The sequence below is a fragment of the Salvelinus fontinalis genome, chromosome 23, assembly GCF_029448725.1.
Source record: "Salvelinus fontinalis isolate EN_2023a chromosome 23, ASM2944872v1, whole genome shotgun sequence".
NCBI classification, from domain to species: Eukaryota; Metazoa; Chordata; class Actinopteri; order Salmoniformes; family Salmonidae; genus Salvelinus; species Salvelinus fontinalis.
Window position 1 is genome coordinate 4,424,738 of NC_074687.1, and position 12,284 is coordinate 4,437,021.

At 46.7% G+C, this 12,284-nt stretch overlaps 1 protein-coding gene across 4 annotated transcripts in view; it reads left to right on the forward strand.

The window, feature by feature from the left end:
• Window positions 1–3,218: 3,218 nt before the first annotated feature.
• Window positions 3,219–12,284, forward strand: part of LOC129820742 (guanine nucleotide exchange factor DBS-like) — a 91,318-nt gene continuing 82,252 nt past the window's right edge. For 2 of the 4 annotated variants that reach the window (XM_055877664.1, XM_055877666.1), the window contains exon 1: window positions 3,219–3,826. In XM_055877664.1, the coding sequence (XP_055733639.1) occupies window positions 3,748–3,826 (79 nt within the window). In that variant the 5' untranslated portion in view covers window positions 3,219–3,747. The remainder of the gene's footprint in view (window positions 3,827–12,284) is intronic. The other 2 variants (XM_055877669.1, XM_055877660.1) reach the window with 2 other exon arrangements.

Here is a 12,284-nt window from a genome sequence, read left to right on the forward strand (position 1 = left end):
GTCTCACTCCCTGTCTCTTTCCCTCTCTCTGTCTCCCTCCCTCTCCTTCCTTCTCTATGTCTCACTCCCTGTCTCTTTCCCTCTCTCTGTCTCCCTCCCTGTCTCTTTCCCTCTCTCTGTCTCCCTCCCTGTCTCTTTCCCTCTCCCTGTCTCCCTCCCTCTCTTCCCCTCTCTCTGTCTCCCTCCCTCTCTTCCCCTCTCTCTGTCTCCCTCCCTCTCTTTCCCTCTCTCTGTCTCACTCCCTGTCTCTTTCCCTCTCTCTGTCTCCCTCCCTGTCTCTTTCCCTCTCTCTGTCTCACTCCCTGTCTCTTTCCCTCTCTATGTCTCACTCCCTGTCTCTTTCCCTCTCTCTGTCTCTCTCCCTGTCTCTTTCCCTCTCTCTGTCTCACTCCCTGTCTCTTTCCCTCTCTCTGTCTCCCTCCCTGTCTCTTTCCCTCTCTCTGTCTCACTCCCTGTCTCTTTCCCTCTCTCTGTCTCACTCCCTGTCTCTTTCCCTCTCCCTGTCTCCCTCCCTCTCTTTCGCTCTCTCTGTCTCACTCCCTGTCTTTCCCTCTCTGTCTCCCTCCCTCTCATTCCCTCTCTCTGTCTCACTCCCTGTCTCTTTCCCTCTCTCTGTCTCACTCCCTGTCTCTTTCCCTCTCTATCTACCGCCCTGTCTCTTTCCCTCTCTATCTACCGCCATGTCTCTTTCCCCCTCTCTTTCCCTCTCTCTGTCTCCCTCCCTCTCTTTCCCTCTCTGTCTCCCTCCCTCTCTTTCCCTCTCTGTCTCCCTCCCTGTCTCTTTCCCTCTCTATCTACCGCCCTGTCTCTTTCCCTCTCTATCTACCGCCCTGTCTCTTTCCCTCTCTATCTACCGCCCTGTCTCTTTCCCTCTCTATCTACCGCCCTGTCTCTTTCCCTCTCTGTCTCACTCCCTGTCTCTTTCCCTCTCCCTGTCTCTTTCCCTCTCTCTGTCTCACTCCCTGTCTCTTTCCCTCTCTCTGTCTCACTCCCTCTCTCTGTCCCTCTCCCTGTCTCTTTCCCTCTCTGTCTCACTCCCTGTCTCTTTCCCTCTCTGTCTCACTCCCTGTCTCTTTCCCTCTCTGTCTCACTCCCTGTCTCTTTCCCTCTCTGTCTCCCTCCCTCTCTTTCCCTCTCTGTCTCCCTCCCTGTCTCTTTCCCTCTCTATCTACCGCCCTGTCTCTTTCCCTCTCTATCTACCGCCATGTCTCTTTCCCCCTCTCTTTCCCCCTCTCTGTCTCCCTCCCTCTCTTTCCCTCTCTGTCTCCCTCCCTGTCTCTTTCCCTCTCTATCTACCGCCCTGTCTCTTTCCCTCTCTATCTACCGCCCTGTCTCTTTCCCTCTCCCTGTCTCGCTCCCTCTCTTTCGCTCTCTCTGTCTCACTCCCTGTCTTTCCCTCTCTGTCTCCCTCCCTCTCATTCCCTCTCTCTGTCTCACTCCCTGTCTCTTTCCCTCTCTCTGTCTCACTCCCTGTCTCTTTCCCTCTCCCTGTCTCTTTCCCTCTCTCTGTCTCACTCCCTGTCTCTTTCCCTCTCCCTGTCTCCCTCCCTCTCTTTCGCTCTCTCTGTCTCACTCCCTGTCTTTCCCTCTCTGTCTCCCTCCCTCTCTTTCCCTCTCTCTGTCTCACTCCCTGTCTCCCTCCCACTCTTTCGCTCTCTCTGTCTCACTCCCTGTCTTTCCCTCTCTGTCTCCCTCCCTCTCATTCCCTCTCTCTGTCTCACTCCCTGTCTCTTTCCCTCTCTCTGTCTCACTCCCTGTCTCTTTCCCTCTCCCTGTCTCTTTCCCTCTCTCTGTCTCACTCCCTGTCTCTTTCCCTCTCTCTGTCTCACTCCCTGTCTCTTTCCCTCTCTCTGTCTCCCTCCCTCTCTCTGTCCCTCTCCCTGTCTCTTTCCCTCTCTGTCTCACTCCCTGTCTCTTTCCCTCTCTGTCTCACTCCCTGTCTCTTTCCCTCTCTGTCTCCATCTCCTCTCTTTCCCTCTCTGTCTCCATCTCCTCCCTTTCCCTCTCTGTCTCCCTCCCTGTCTCTTTCCCTCTCTATCTACCGCCCTGTCTCTTTCCCTCTCTATCTACCGCCCTGTCTCTTTCCCTCTCTATCTACCGCCATGTCTCTTTCCCCCTCTCTTTCCCTCTCTCTGTCTCCCTCCCTCTCTTTCCCTCTCTGTCTCCCTCCCTCTCTTTCCCTCTCTGTCTCCCTCCCTGTCTCTTTCCCTCTCTATCTACCGCCCTGTCTCTTTCCCTCTCTATCTACCGCCCTGTCTCTTTCCCTCTCTATCTACCGCCCTGTCTCTTTCCCTCTCTATCTACCGCCCTGTCTCTTTCCCTCTCTGTCTCACTCCCTGTCTCTTTCCCTCTCCCTGTCTCTTTCCCTCTCTCTGTCTCACTCCCTGTCTCTTTCCCTCTCTCTGTCTCACTCCCTGTCTCTTTCCCTCTCTCTGTCTCCCTCCCTCTCTCTGTCCCTCTCCCTGTCTCTTTCCCTCTCTGTCTCACTCCCTGTCTCTTTCCCTCTCTGTCTCACTCCCTGTCTCTTTCCCTCTCTGTCTCCCTCCCTCTGTTTCCCTCTCTGTCTCCCTCCCTGTCTCTTTCCCTCTCTATCTACCGCCCTGTCTCTTTCCCTCTCTATCTACCGCCATGTCTCTTTCCCCCTCTCTTTCCCCCTCTCTGTCTCCCTCCCTCTCTTTCCCTCTCTGTCTCCCTCCCTGTCTCTTTCCCTCTCTATCTACCGCCCTGTCTCTTTCCCTCTCTATCTACCGCCCTGTCTCTTTCCCTCTCTCTGTCTCCCTCCCTCTCTTTCCCTCTCTGTCTCCCTCCCTCTCTTTCCCTCTCTGTCTCCCTCCCTGTCTCTTTCCCTCTCTATCTACCGCCCTGTCTCTTTCCCTCTCTATTTACCGCCCTGTCTCTTTCCCTCTCTGTCTCCCTCCGTGTCTCTTTCAGTCATGTTCTTTCTCAGAGCTGCATTGAGACTTTAAATCAAACTGACCTCTCCTTTTATTGTTACGACTGCAGCCAAGCCTCAGTCCCATCATTTGTGTGTGTGTGTGTGTGTGTGTGTGTGTGTGTGTGTGTGTGTGTGTGTGTGTGTGTGTGTGTGTGTGTGTGTGTGTGTGTGTGTGTGTGTGTGTGTGTGTGTGTGTGTGTGTGTGTGTGTGTGTGTGTGTGTGTGTGTGCGCGCGCGCGTCTGCAAAAATTGGACTTGCCTGCAATCCCCCCTCTCCACTCCTTCTCTCTAGGTCTGCATGCGCATGTTGCTACTGAAGGTTGCATGCGTACATGTTCAGTGTCCTCCCCTCCTCCTTTCCTCCTTCTCTTCTCCACTGCTGGCATCCCCCACTCTGCATCTCTCCATCAGTGCAGCCGGGGACGTCTGCATCTATCACAGCTTCAGCATCCTCCCCATCCTCTCTCTGCAGCCAGCATCCTCTCTTCTCTCTGAAACATCCCTCGCTTCTCTCTCCTTTCTGCAGCATCTCTCACTCCATCCACACCATCTGCAGTGTGAGTCAGCCAGCCAGGCACACCTCTCGTCTCTTTCTCCCCCTCCGTAGAATCCTTACCCTGGGCTAGTAACTCTGCAGTCTCCCCCTCTTGCCTCCTCTCCCTTTGGCTAAGCAGCTACGCCAGTCCCCCTCGCTCCCTCCTCCACAGCATCGGCTGTTTGGAGCACCAGACATACACACAGGCAGGCTCCATCTATCTCCAGCCACGGAGTCCCTTCTCTGGGTAGCCGGGCTCCCGTTCCCCCTCCTGAGGATGATGCTGTGGATGAAGACGGAGGAGATGGCGCTTGGAACGATGTTAGAAAGACTCAGACTGGTCATCCAAAATGTTGGTATGTGTCAACAGTATGGCTATCTATAGGAATGCCTATGTAAATAGTATGTACGTATGTACAGCATATGTCATTCTTGTCTGATGCACCGATCATAGCTACTTACTGTAGCTATGTTCTGTGACGCTGTGTGAGCTAAAATGTAATGTGTGTCTGTGTGTCGTGTGATATTGACCTAAATCATCAGAACCCCTGCAGCTCTGGGATACTGCAATCAGGAATATATTGGCTGATTGGTTGAATAGAGAACTAGATGAGTAAGCTAGATTGTTATTGTAGATACCTACCGTATTACATAGTAATTACTGTATGACGGCATAACCACGTCAGATAGGTCTCATTAGAGACACACAATCACCCGTTTACACCATTTCTTTCACACCTCTTTCCTGAAGTTCCAAGTGTTCAGATGTGGTACGTTTTGACAACAGTAGGCGTGTAGGACTGTAATAGGAGACCAGATGCTGCAGCGTGTAGGACTGTAATAGGAGACCAGATGCTGCAGCGTGTAGGACTGTAATAGGAGACCAGATGCTGCAGCGTGTAGGACTGTAATAGGAGACCAGATGCTGCAGCGTGTAGGACTGTAATAGGAGACCAGATGCTGCAGCGTGTAGGACTGTAATAGGAGACCAGATGCTACAGCGTGTAGGACTGTAATAGGAGACCAGATGCTGCAGCGTGTAGGACTGTAATAGGAGACCAGATGCTGCAGCGTGTAGGACTGTAATAGGAGACCAGATGCTGCAGCGTGTAGGACTGTAATAGGAGACCAGATGCTGCAGCGTGTAGGACTGTAATAGGAGACCAGATGCTGCAGCGTGTAGGACTGTAATAGGAGACCAGATGCTGCAGCGTGTAGGACTGTAATAGGAGACCAGATGCTGCAGCGTGTAGGACTGTAATAGGAGACCAGATGCTGCAGCGTGTAGGACTGTAATAGGAGACCAGATGCTGCAGCGTGTAGGACTGTAATAGGAGACCAGATGCTGCAGCGTGTAGGACTGTAATAGGAGACCAGATGCTGCAGCGTGTAGGACTGTAATAGGAGACCAGATGCTGCAGCGTGTAGGACTGTAATAGGAGACCAGATGTTGCAGATCTTGGCGCTTCACGTCAGTATCTCGCGGCATCGTATCTAGATTTGATATATACATAACATCTCCTCTGACATTCCTTCCTACCGTAGTCTCTAAAAAGGCCAGAGACTGTGTGGTTTTATGTTGAAAGATTTAGGTAGCCTAGCGGGTTAGGAGCATTGGGCCAGTAAGCAAAAGGTTGCTGGTTCGAATCCTCGATCTGATTAGGTGAAAAATCTGATGTGCTCTTGACCACAGCACTTAACCCTACTTTCACCTGTAAGTCTCTCTGGATAAGAGTGTCTGCTAAATGACTAAAATGTAAAGGTCTGTACTTACACTGAGTGTACAAAACATTAAGGATGCTCTTTCCATGACATAGATTGACCAGGTGAAAGCTCTGATCCCTTATTGATGTCACTTGTTAAATCCACTTCAATCAGTTGGGAGGAGACAGGTTAAAGAAGGATTTTTAAGCCTTGAGACAATTGAGACATGGATTGTGCATGTGTGCCAATCAGAGGCTGAATTGGCAAGACAAAATATTTAAGTGCCTTTGAAAGTTGTATGGTAGTAGGTGCCAGGCGCACCGGTTTGTGTCAAGAACTTCAACGCTGCTGGGTTTTTCACCCTCAACAGTTTCCCATGTGTAGCAAGAATGGTCTACCACCCAAAGGACATCCAACCAACTTTGCACAACTGTGGGAAGCATTGGAATCAACATGGACCAGCATCCCTGTGGAATGTTTTCGACACCTTGTAGAGTCACTAGCACGACGAATTGAGTCTGTTCTGAGGTCAAAAACGGGGTGCAACTCAATATTAGGAAGGTGTTCTTAATGTTTTGTACGCTCAGTGTATACAGGCCTATAATATCTGGCCTTCTGTTGAGTTACACATTTCTGTTAGCTAGCTCTCTGAGACCAGGCACTAGAAACACACACACACGTACGAGCACATGCATACACACACACACACACACACACACACACACACACACACACACACACACACACACACACACACACACACACACACACACACGCACACACGCACACACGCACACACACGCACATGTATACACACACACACACACACACACACACACACGAGCACATGTATACACACACACACACACACACGTACGAGCACATGCACACACACACACACACGTACGAGCACATGCACACACACACACACACGAGCACATGCATACACACACACACACACATGAGTACATGCATACACACACACACCCACACACACGTACGAGCACATGCATACACACACACACACAAACACACACACACACACATGCACCGATTCACCAACGCGCACATGCATGCAAACAGTGGTGTAGTGGAGGGTATACAAAGGTGTACACCGTAAACCCACTTATTTTTCAGTGGGCATTGTGTATACTCACTTCTTAATCATCACCAGTGGTGATTTTAGCATGTAAATCTTTTATTTTTATTACATTTTTTATTTTTATTTTTAATATTGCGGAAAGATTGTTGCTTCCATCAATGTAATTGTCTGCATCATTTCCAAACCCCCATATATTTTGGGGGAATATATATATCCATACACGCATGCATACATATGCACATATATACATACACATACCTATATAGATATACATACTTTTTAAAGAATATTCCTTTATTATTCCACGCAAACCCTACCACCGATCCCCCAATTGGAGTAAACTAATAAACACTTAGGCTTCTACCTTCAGTTTATACATCTTATACACATTTTACAGACACAATCTATTTTACAATAGTTATATTTTGTTTGTTTTTAGTCCTTCCTCTATTTCTGATGTCCATCCAGTTTGATTTCTATTTGTAACTGTGCATTTTCACAAGAGTTCTGAACCTATATACATTTTACAGACCCCGTATGTTTTACAATGGTTATCTTGTTATTAGTCCCACCCTTCAGCTCCATTCAACCCCTCCCATCTATCTCTCAACATACTCCAATTTGGATTTCTATTTGCCACATATTTTTCAACTGAGCTGTGACGCTTCACAAAAGTACTGAACCTTTCTATTCTCATAGCTTAAATTTCACAGCAAAATCTGCAGAGCTGGGAAGATTGTAACCCCCATATATATAACATTCTATTGGTTGCAAGAATTTTGTATAATAATTTAAATTTAAAAATGAGAAGTTTTGAATCCGGCGTTGTTTTGCGTATCAATTCATAAACCATGTGCCATGGAATGGGTACATCGAAAATCTCTATTTTGCAATTTATATGGCACAGCTGTCAATATTTTGGTCCTTAAATTAAATTGGTATATGTTTTTATTTATCACACTTTTCTTTAACCATTTATGTTCTTTAATACAGCCTGGTCTTCATAGCTGACTTTGAAAAGGCTTTTGATAAAGTATGACTGGAGTTTACATATAAATGCCTAGAATATTTTAATTGTGGGGAATCTCTTATAAAATGGGTTAAAGTTATGTATAGTAACTCTAGGTGTAGAATAGTAAATAATGGCTACATCTCAGAAAGTTTTAAACTATCTAGAGGAGTAAAACAAGGGTGTCCACTATCGGCATATCTCTTTATTATTGCCATTGAAATGTTAGCTGTTAAAATTAGATCAAACAATAATATTAAGGGATTAGAAATCCGTAACTTGAAAACTAAGATGTTATTGTACGCTGATGATTCATGTTATCTTTTAAAACTACAATTAGAATCTCTCCACGGCCTCATAGAGAATCTAGATACTTTTGCTATCCTCTCTGGATTAAAACCAAATTATGATAAGTGATATTACGTATTGGATCACAAAGAAATGCTAATTTTACATTACCATGTAGTTTACCAATTAAATGGTCGGACGGAGATGTGGGCATACTCGGTATACAAATCCCAAAAGAAAGAAATGATCTCACTCCAATAAATTTGTATAGAAAGTTAGCAAAAATAGATAAGATCTTGCTACTCCGGAAAGGAAAATACCTGTCTATTTGTGGAAAAATCACCTTATTAACTCTTTAGTCATATCACAGTTTACATATTTGCTTATGGTTTTGCCTACACCTAGTGACCTGCTTATTAAATTATATGAACAAAAAATATTACATTTTATTTGGAACGGCAAGACAGACAAAATTAAAAGGGCCTATTTATATAACAAATATGATTTCGGAGGGCAGAAATTAAGTAGAAGTAGAAGGGGAAAAAAGTAAGGAACTTGTATGTCGGCCCAGAATGTAAATCTTGCAGGGGCAAACTCCCCCCAATTTCTTTTAGATGCATGCCAGCAAAGCCACTACACAGCACTAAACAATACATGAATTGCACTATAATGGCGACAAACGGTGCCCACAAACTGTTAAGGCCTACATAAAGCTGTCCCAACAGCAGAGCTTTCTTTTCAGCACCATGGAGTGAATCCTTACCACTGCTACACCTGGCTATCAGTGGAGCCTTGTCTGGCAGCGAAACAGTTCATTCAGCCTCATTTACTGCCTTTAAAAAAACATAGCTGATATGACTGACTTGCTTAAACAAATGTGGTTTCTACTGACAATTTAGATGTACAAACTATGGCATAAGGGAACGATGAGAGGATAAGAGGCATTCCATAATTTCGATTAAGACATTAATGAGCGAGCTAAGATGGACGTAGTCAATATAACTCTGTTCAGCACTTTTGAAATGTACAGCGACAGAATGCAGAACATGGGCTGCTCTTACAGTATTTTCCCTGTACACCAAGTCAGAACCGTAGGATAAATAAAGGGGGCATATAAGCGGACAATGAAATCTCTTACAATATTAGATGGTGAAATTTCTCTAAAACAGGTTATAGGCTACATGTGTACCACCAAGTCAGAACAGTAGGTGAAATTAAGAGGTGAAAATAGACCAAATGATTAGGGTGAGGCACATGGGCTACTAACAGCTTACTACACAACATACACTTAGTATTACTTTCTTAGCTACAGTATACATATCTCCCTGGCGTATTACTTAATTTACGCAGCAGCAAATGAGACATTTTTGGACTCACCTTTTTGTGATGTGCTCAGGAAGGTGGAGCGGTGGTCCTTCATGGGCAAATTTTGTCATCAAAGAAAGAGAAAGAGATTTACAATTCCGAGTTGGATGACCGTTCAAAACGTATTTTCCCAGTCTGAGCTCGTTTCTTCCTGACTTCCCAATTGCATTGCTTGCGGTTAGCCACTGTCACTGATTCCTTCCAAACCACTCATTGTTGAATTTGCAACTTGTTGGGTAATGTTTATGTTCAATGGCCGATGAGGACTGATAAGTTTTATCTATAATTTATCTTCATTATTTCTCTTCATATGACAAGGATTTTCCAGTAGATTGTCGACTTTATTCATGATGATGGCTGCTAGCTAAGATTTTGAAAGTCCAATCAAAGCTACCGTAGATATAACCACCACAGAAAGCACTGAGCCAGGCTGAAACACCTGCATTTTGGAGCTGCCTTCCTCAAGAAAACAAGAAAGAGACCATGTTGGTATGCGGCTTTATTAACTCAATGATATATATATATATTTTACATTGTTTGCAAACTGATGTGACTCGTATTAATGCCAAAATAACATGAAAAACAGGCAAGCCCCCCCAAAAAATAGATTTACATGGTTAACAAAAATGCACACCAGGGTAAGCCTACACGAAACACAGCCCTTATTGTAAGAGTTTCTAAAATCCCCTATGGGAAATATTAATGGTGGGAAAATGATTGGAACCATTTCCCTGTTTGACCACTAGGTTTTATGGGTATTATGACACCTCCACTGTGGGGCTCTATAGTAGGCCTACTATTAGCCTACTGCACCGTACAGATTGGGTTGGCCTGACTGTGAAAGAACAATATGGGATTTATGATTTTAGGTCATTCAGAGTGTATGTCATTGTTTCTCATAGAATGCTTCGCACAGGGCACCTTCCCTTCGCTGGGCCGGCCGTTTGGGGAATAATTTTGGCAAAATGAGTGTATACCCACTTCACACACACACTTGGGCCGAGTGTGGGGCCAGTCGACCCGAGCATTTTGAATACCCGAGCCGACAAGATAAAAAATCTGTTGATGTGCCCTTGAGCAAGGCACTTAACCTTTATCTGCTCCATTTGCGCCATACTATTATGGTTGATCCTGAAAAACAACACATTTCACTGCACCTCTCCGGTATATGTGACAATAAAATATACAATATCAGCTTTAGGCCCAAGGAGGCAGCTCTCCAGATATTGGTGAGATGGATGTTGGTCAGACAGACTTAGAGAGGTGATATATCTTCCTACTGTACTTGACAATACTGTGAACAGATATAACTGTTACCATGGCAACACCAGTGTCAATGTTATGGTCGTCAGCTCAATGGATTCATACAAGCTTTGGAGATGTTATTAGAGGAGTGTTTGTGTGTATGTGTGGTGTGACTGTATTAGTGGGGCTCATGTTCAGTTCATGTGTGTGTTGGATGCTGTGTGATGTGATGGCAGAGAGGAAGGAGTCATGGACAGGTGAGTGATGGTAGAGAGGAAGGAGTCATGGACAGGTGAGTGATGGTAGAGAGGAAGGAGTCATGGACAGGTGAGTGATGGAGAGAGGAAGGAGTCATGGACAGGTGAGTGATGGAGAGAGTGATGGAGAGAGGAAGGAGTCATGGACAGGTGAGTGATGGCAGAGAGGAAGGAGTCATGGACAGGTGAGTGATGGTAGAGAGGAAGGAGTCATGGACAGGTGAGTGATGGCAGATAGGAAGGAGTCATGGACAGGTGAGTGATGGCAGAGAGGAAGGAGTCATGGACAGGTGAGTGATGGTAGAGAGGAAGGAGTCATGGACAGGTGAGTGATGGAGAGAGGAAGGAGTCATGGACTGGTGAGTGATGGCAGATAGGAAGGAGTCATGGACAGGTGAGTGATGGTAGAGAGGAAGGAGTCATGGACAGGTGAGTGATGGAGAGAGGAAGGAGTCATGGACAGGTGAGTGATGTCAGAGAGGAAGGCATCATGGACAGGTGAGTGATGTCAGAGAGGAAGGAGTCATGGACAGGTGAGTGATGGTAGAGAGGAAGGAGTCATGGACAGGTGAGTGATGGTAGAGAGGAAGGAGTCATAGACAGGTGAGTGATGGTAGAGAGGATGGTATCATGGACAGGTGAGTGATGGAGAGAGGAAGGAGTCATGGACAGGTGAGTGATGGTAGAGAGGAAGGAGTCATGGACAGGTGAGTGATGGTAGAGAGGAAGGAGTCATGGACAGGTGAGTGATGGAGAGAGGAAGGAGTCATGGACAGGTGAGTGATGGCGGAGAGGAAGGAGTCATGTACAGGTGAGTGATGGCAGAGAGGAAGGAGTCATGGACAGGTGAGTGATGGTAGAGAGGAAGGCATCATGGACAGGTGAGTGATGGAGGGAGGAAGGAGTCATGGGCAGGTGAGTGATGGCAGAGAGGAAGGAGTCATAGACAGTTGAGTGATGGTAGAGAGGAAGGTATCATGGACAGGTGAGTGATGGCAGAGAGGAAGGAGTCATGGACAGGTGAGTGATGGCAGAGAGGAAGGAGTCATGGACAGGTGAGTGATGGAGAGAGGAAGGAGTCATGGACAGGTGAGTGATGGCAGAGAGGAAGGAGTCATGGACAGGTGAGTGATGGTAGAGAGGAAAGAGTCATGGACAGGTGAGTGATGGTAGAGAGGAAGGCATCATGGACAGGTGAGTGATGGTAGAGAGGAAGGAGTCATGGACAGGTGAGTGATGGAGAGAGGAAGGAGTCATAGACAGGTGAGTGATGGTAGAGAGGATGGTATCATGGACAGGTGAGTGATGGAGAGAGGAAGGAGTCATGGACAGGTGAGTGATGGTAGAGAGGAAGGAGTCATAGACAGGTGAGTGATGGTAGAGAGGAAGGAGTCATGGACAGGTGAGTGATGGAGAGAGGAAGGCATCATGGACAGGTGAGTGATGGTAGAGAGGAAGGAGTCATGGACAGGTGAGTGATGGAGAGAGGAAGGAGTCATGGACAGGTGAGTGATGGTAGAGAGGAGGGAGTCATGGAGAGGTGAGTGATGGAGAGAGGAAGGAGTCATGGACAGGTGAGTGATGGTAGAGAGGAAGGAGTCATGGACAGGTGAGTGATGGAGAGAGGAAGGAGTCATGGACAGGTGAGTGATGGAGAGAGGAAGGAGTCATGGACAGGTGAGTGATGGTAGAGAGGAAGGAGTCATGGACAGGTGAGTGATGGTAGAGAGGAAGGAGTCATGGACAGGTGAGTGATGGAGAGAGGAAGGAGTCATGGACAGGTGAGTGATGGAGAGAGGAAGGAGTCATGGACAGGTGAGTGATGGTAGAGAGGAAGGAGTCAT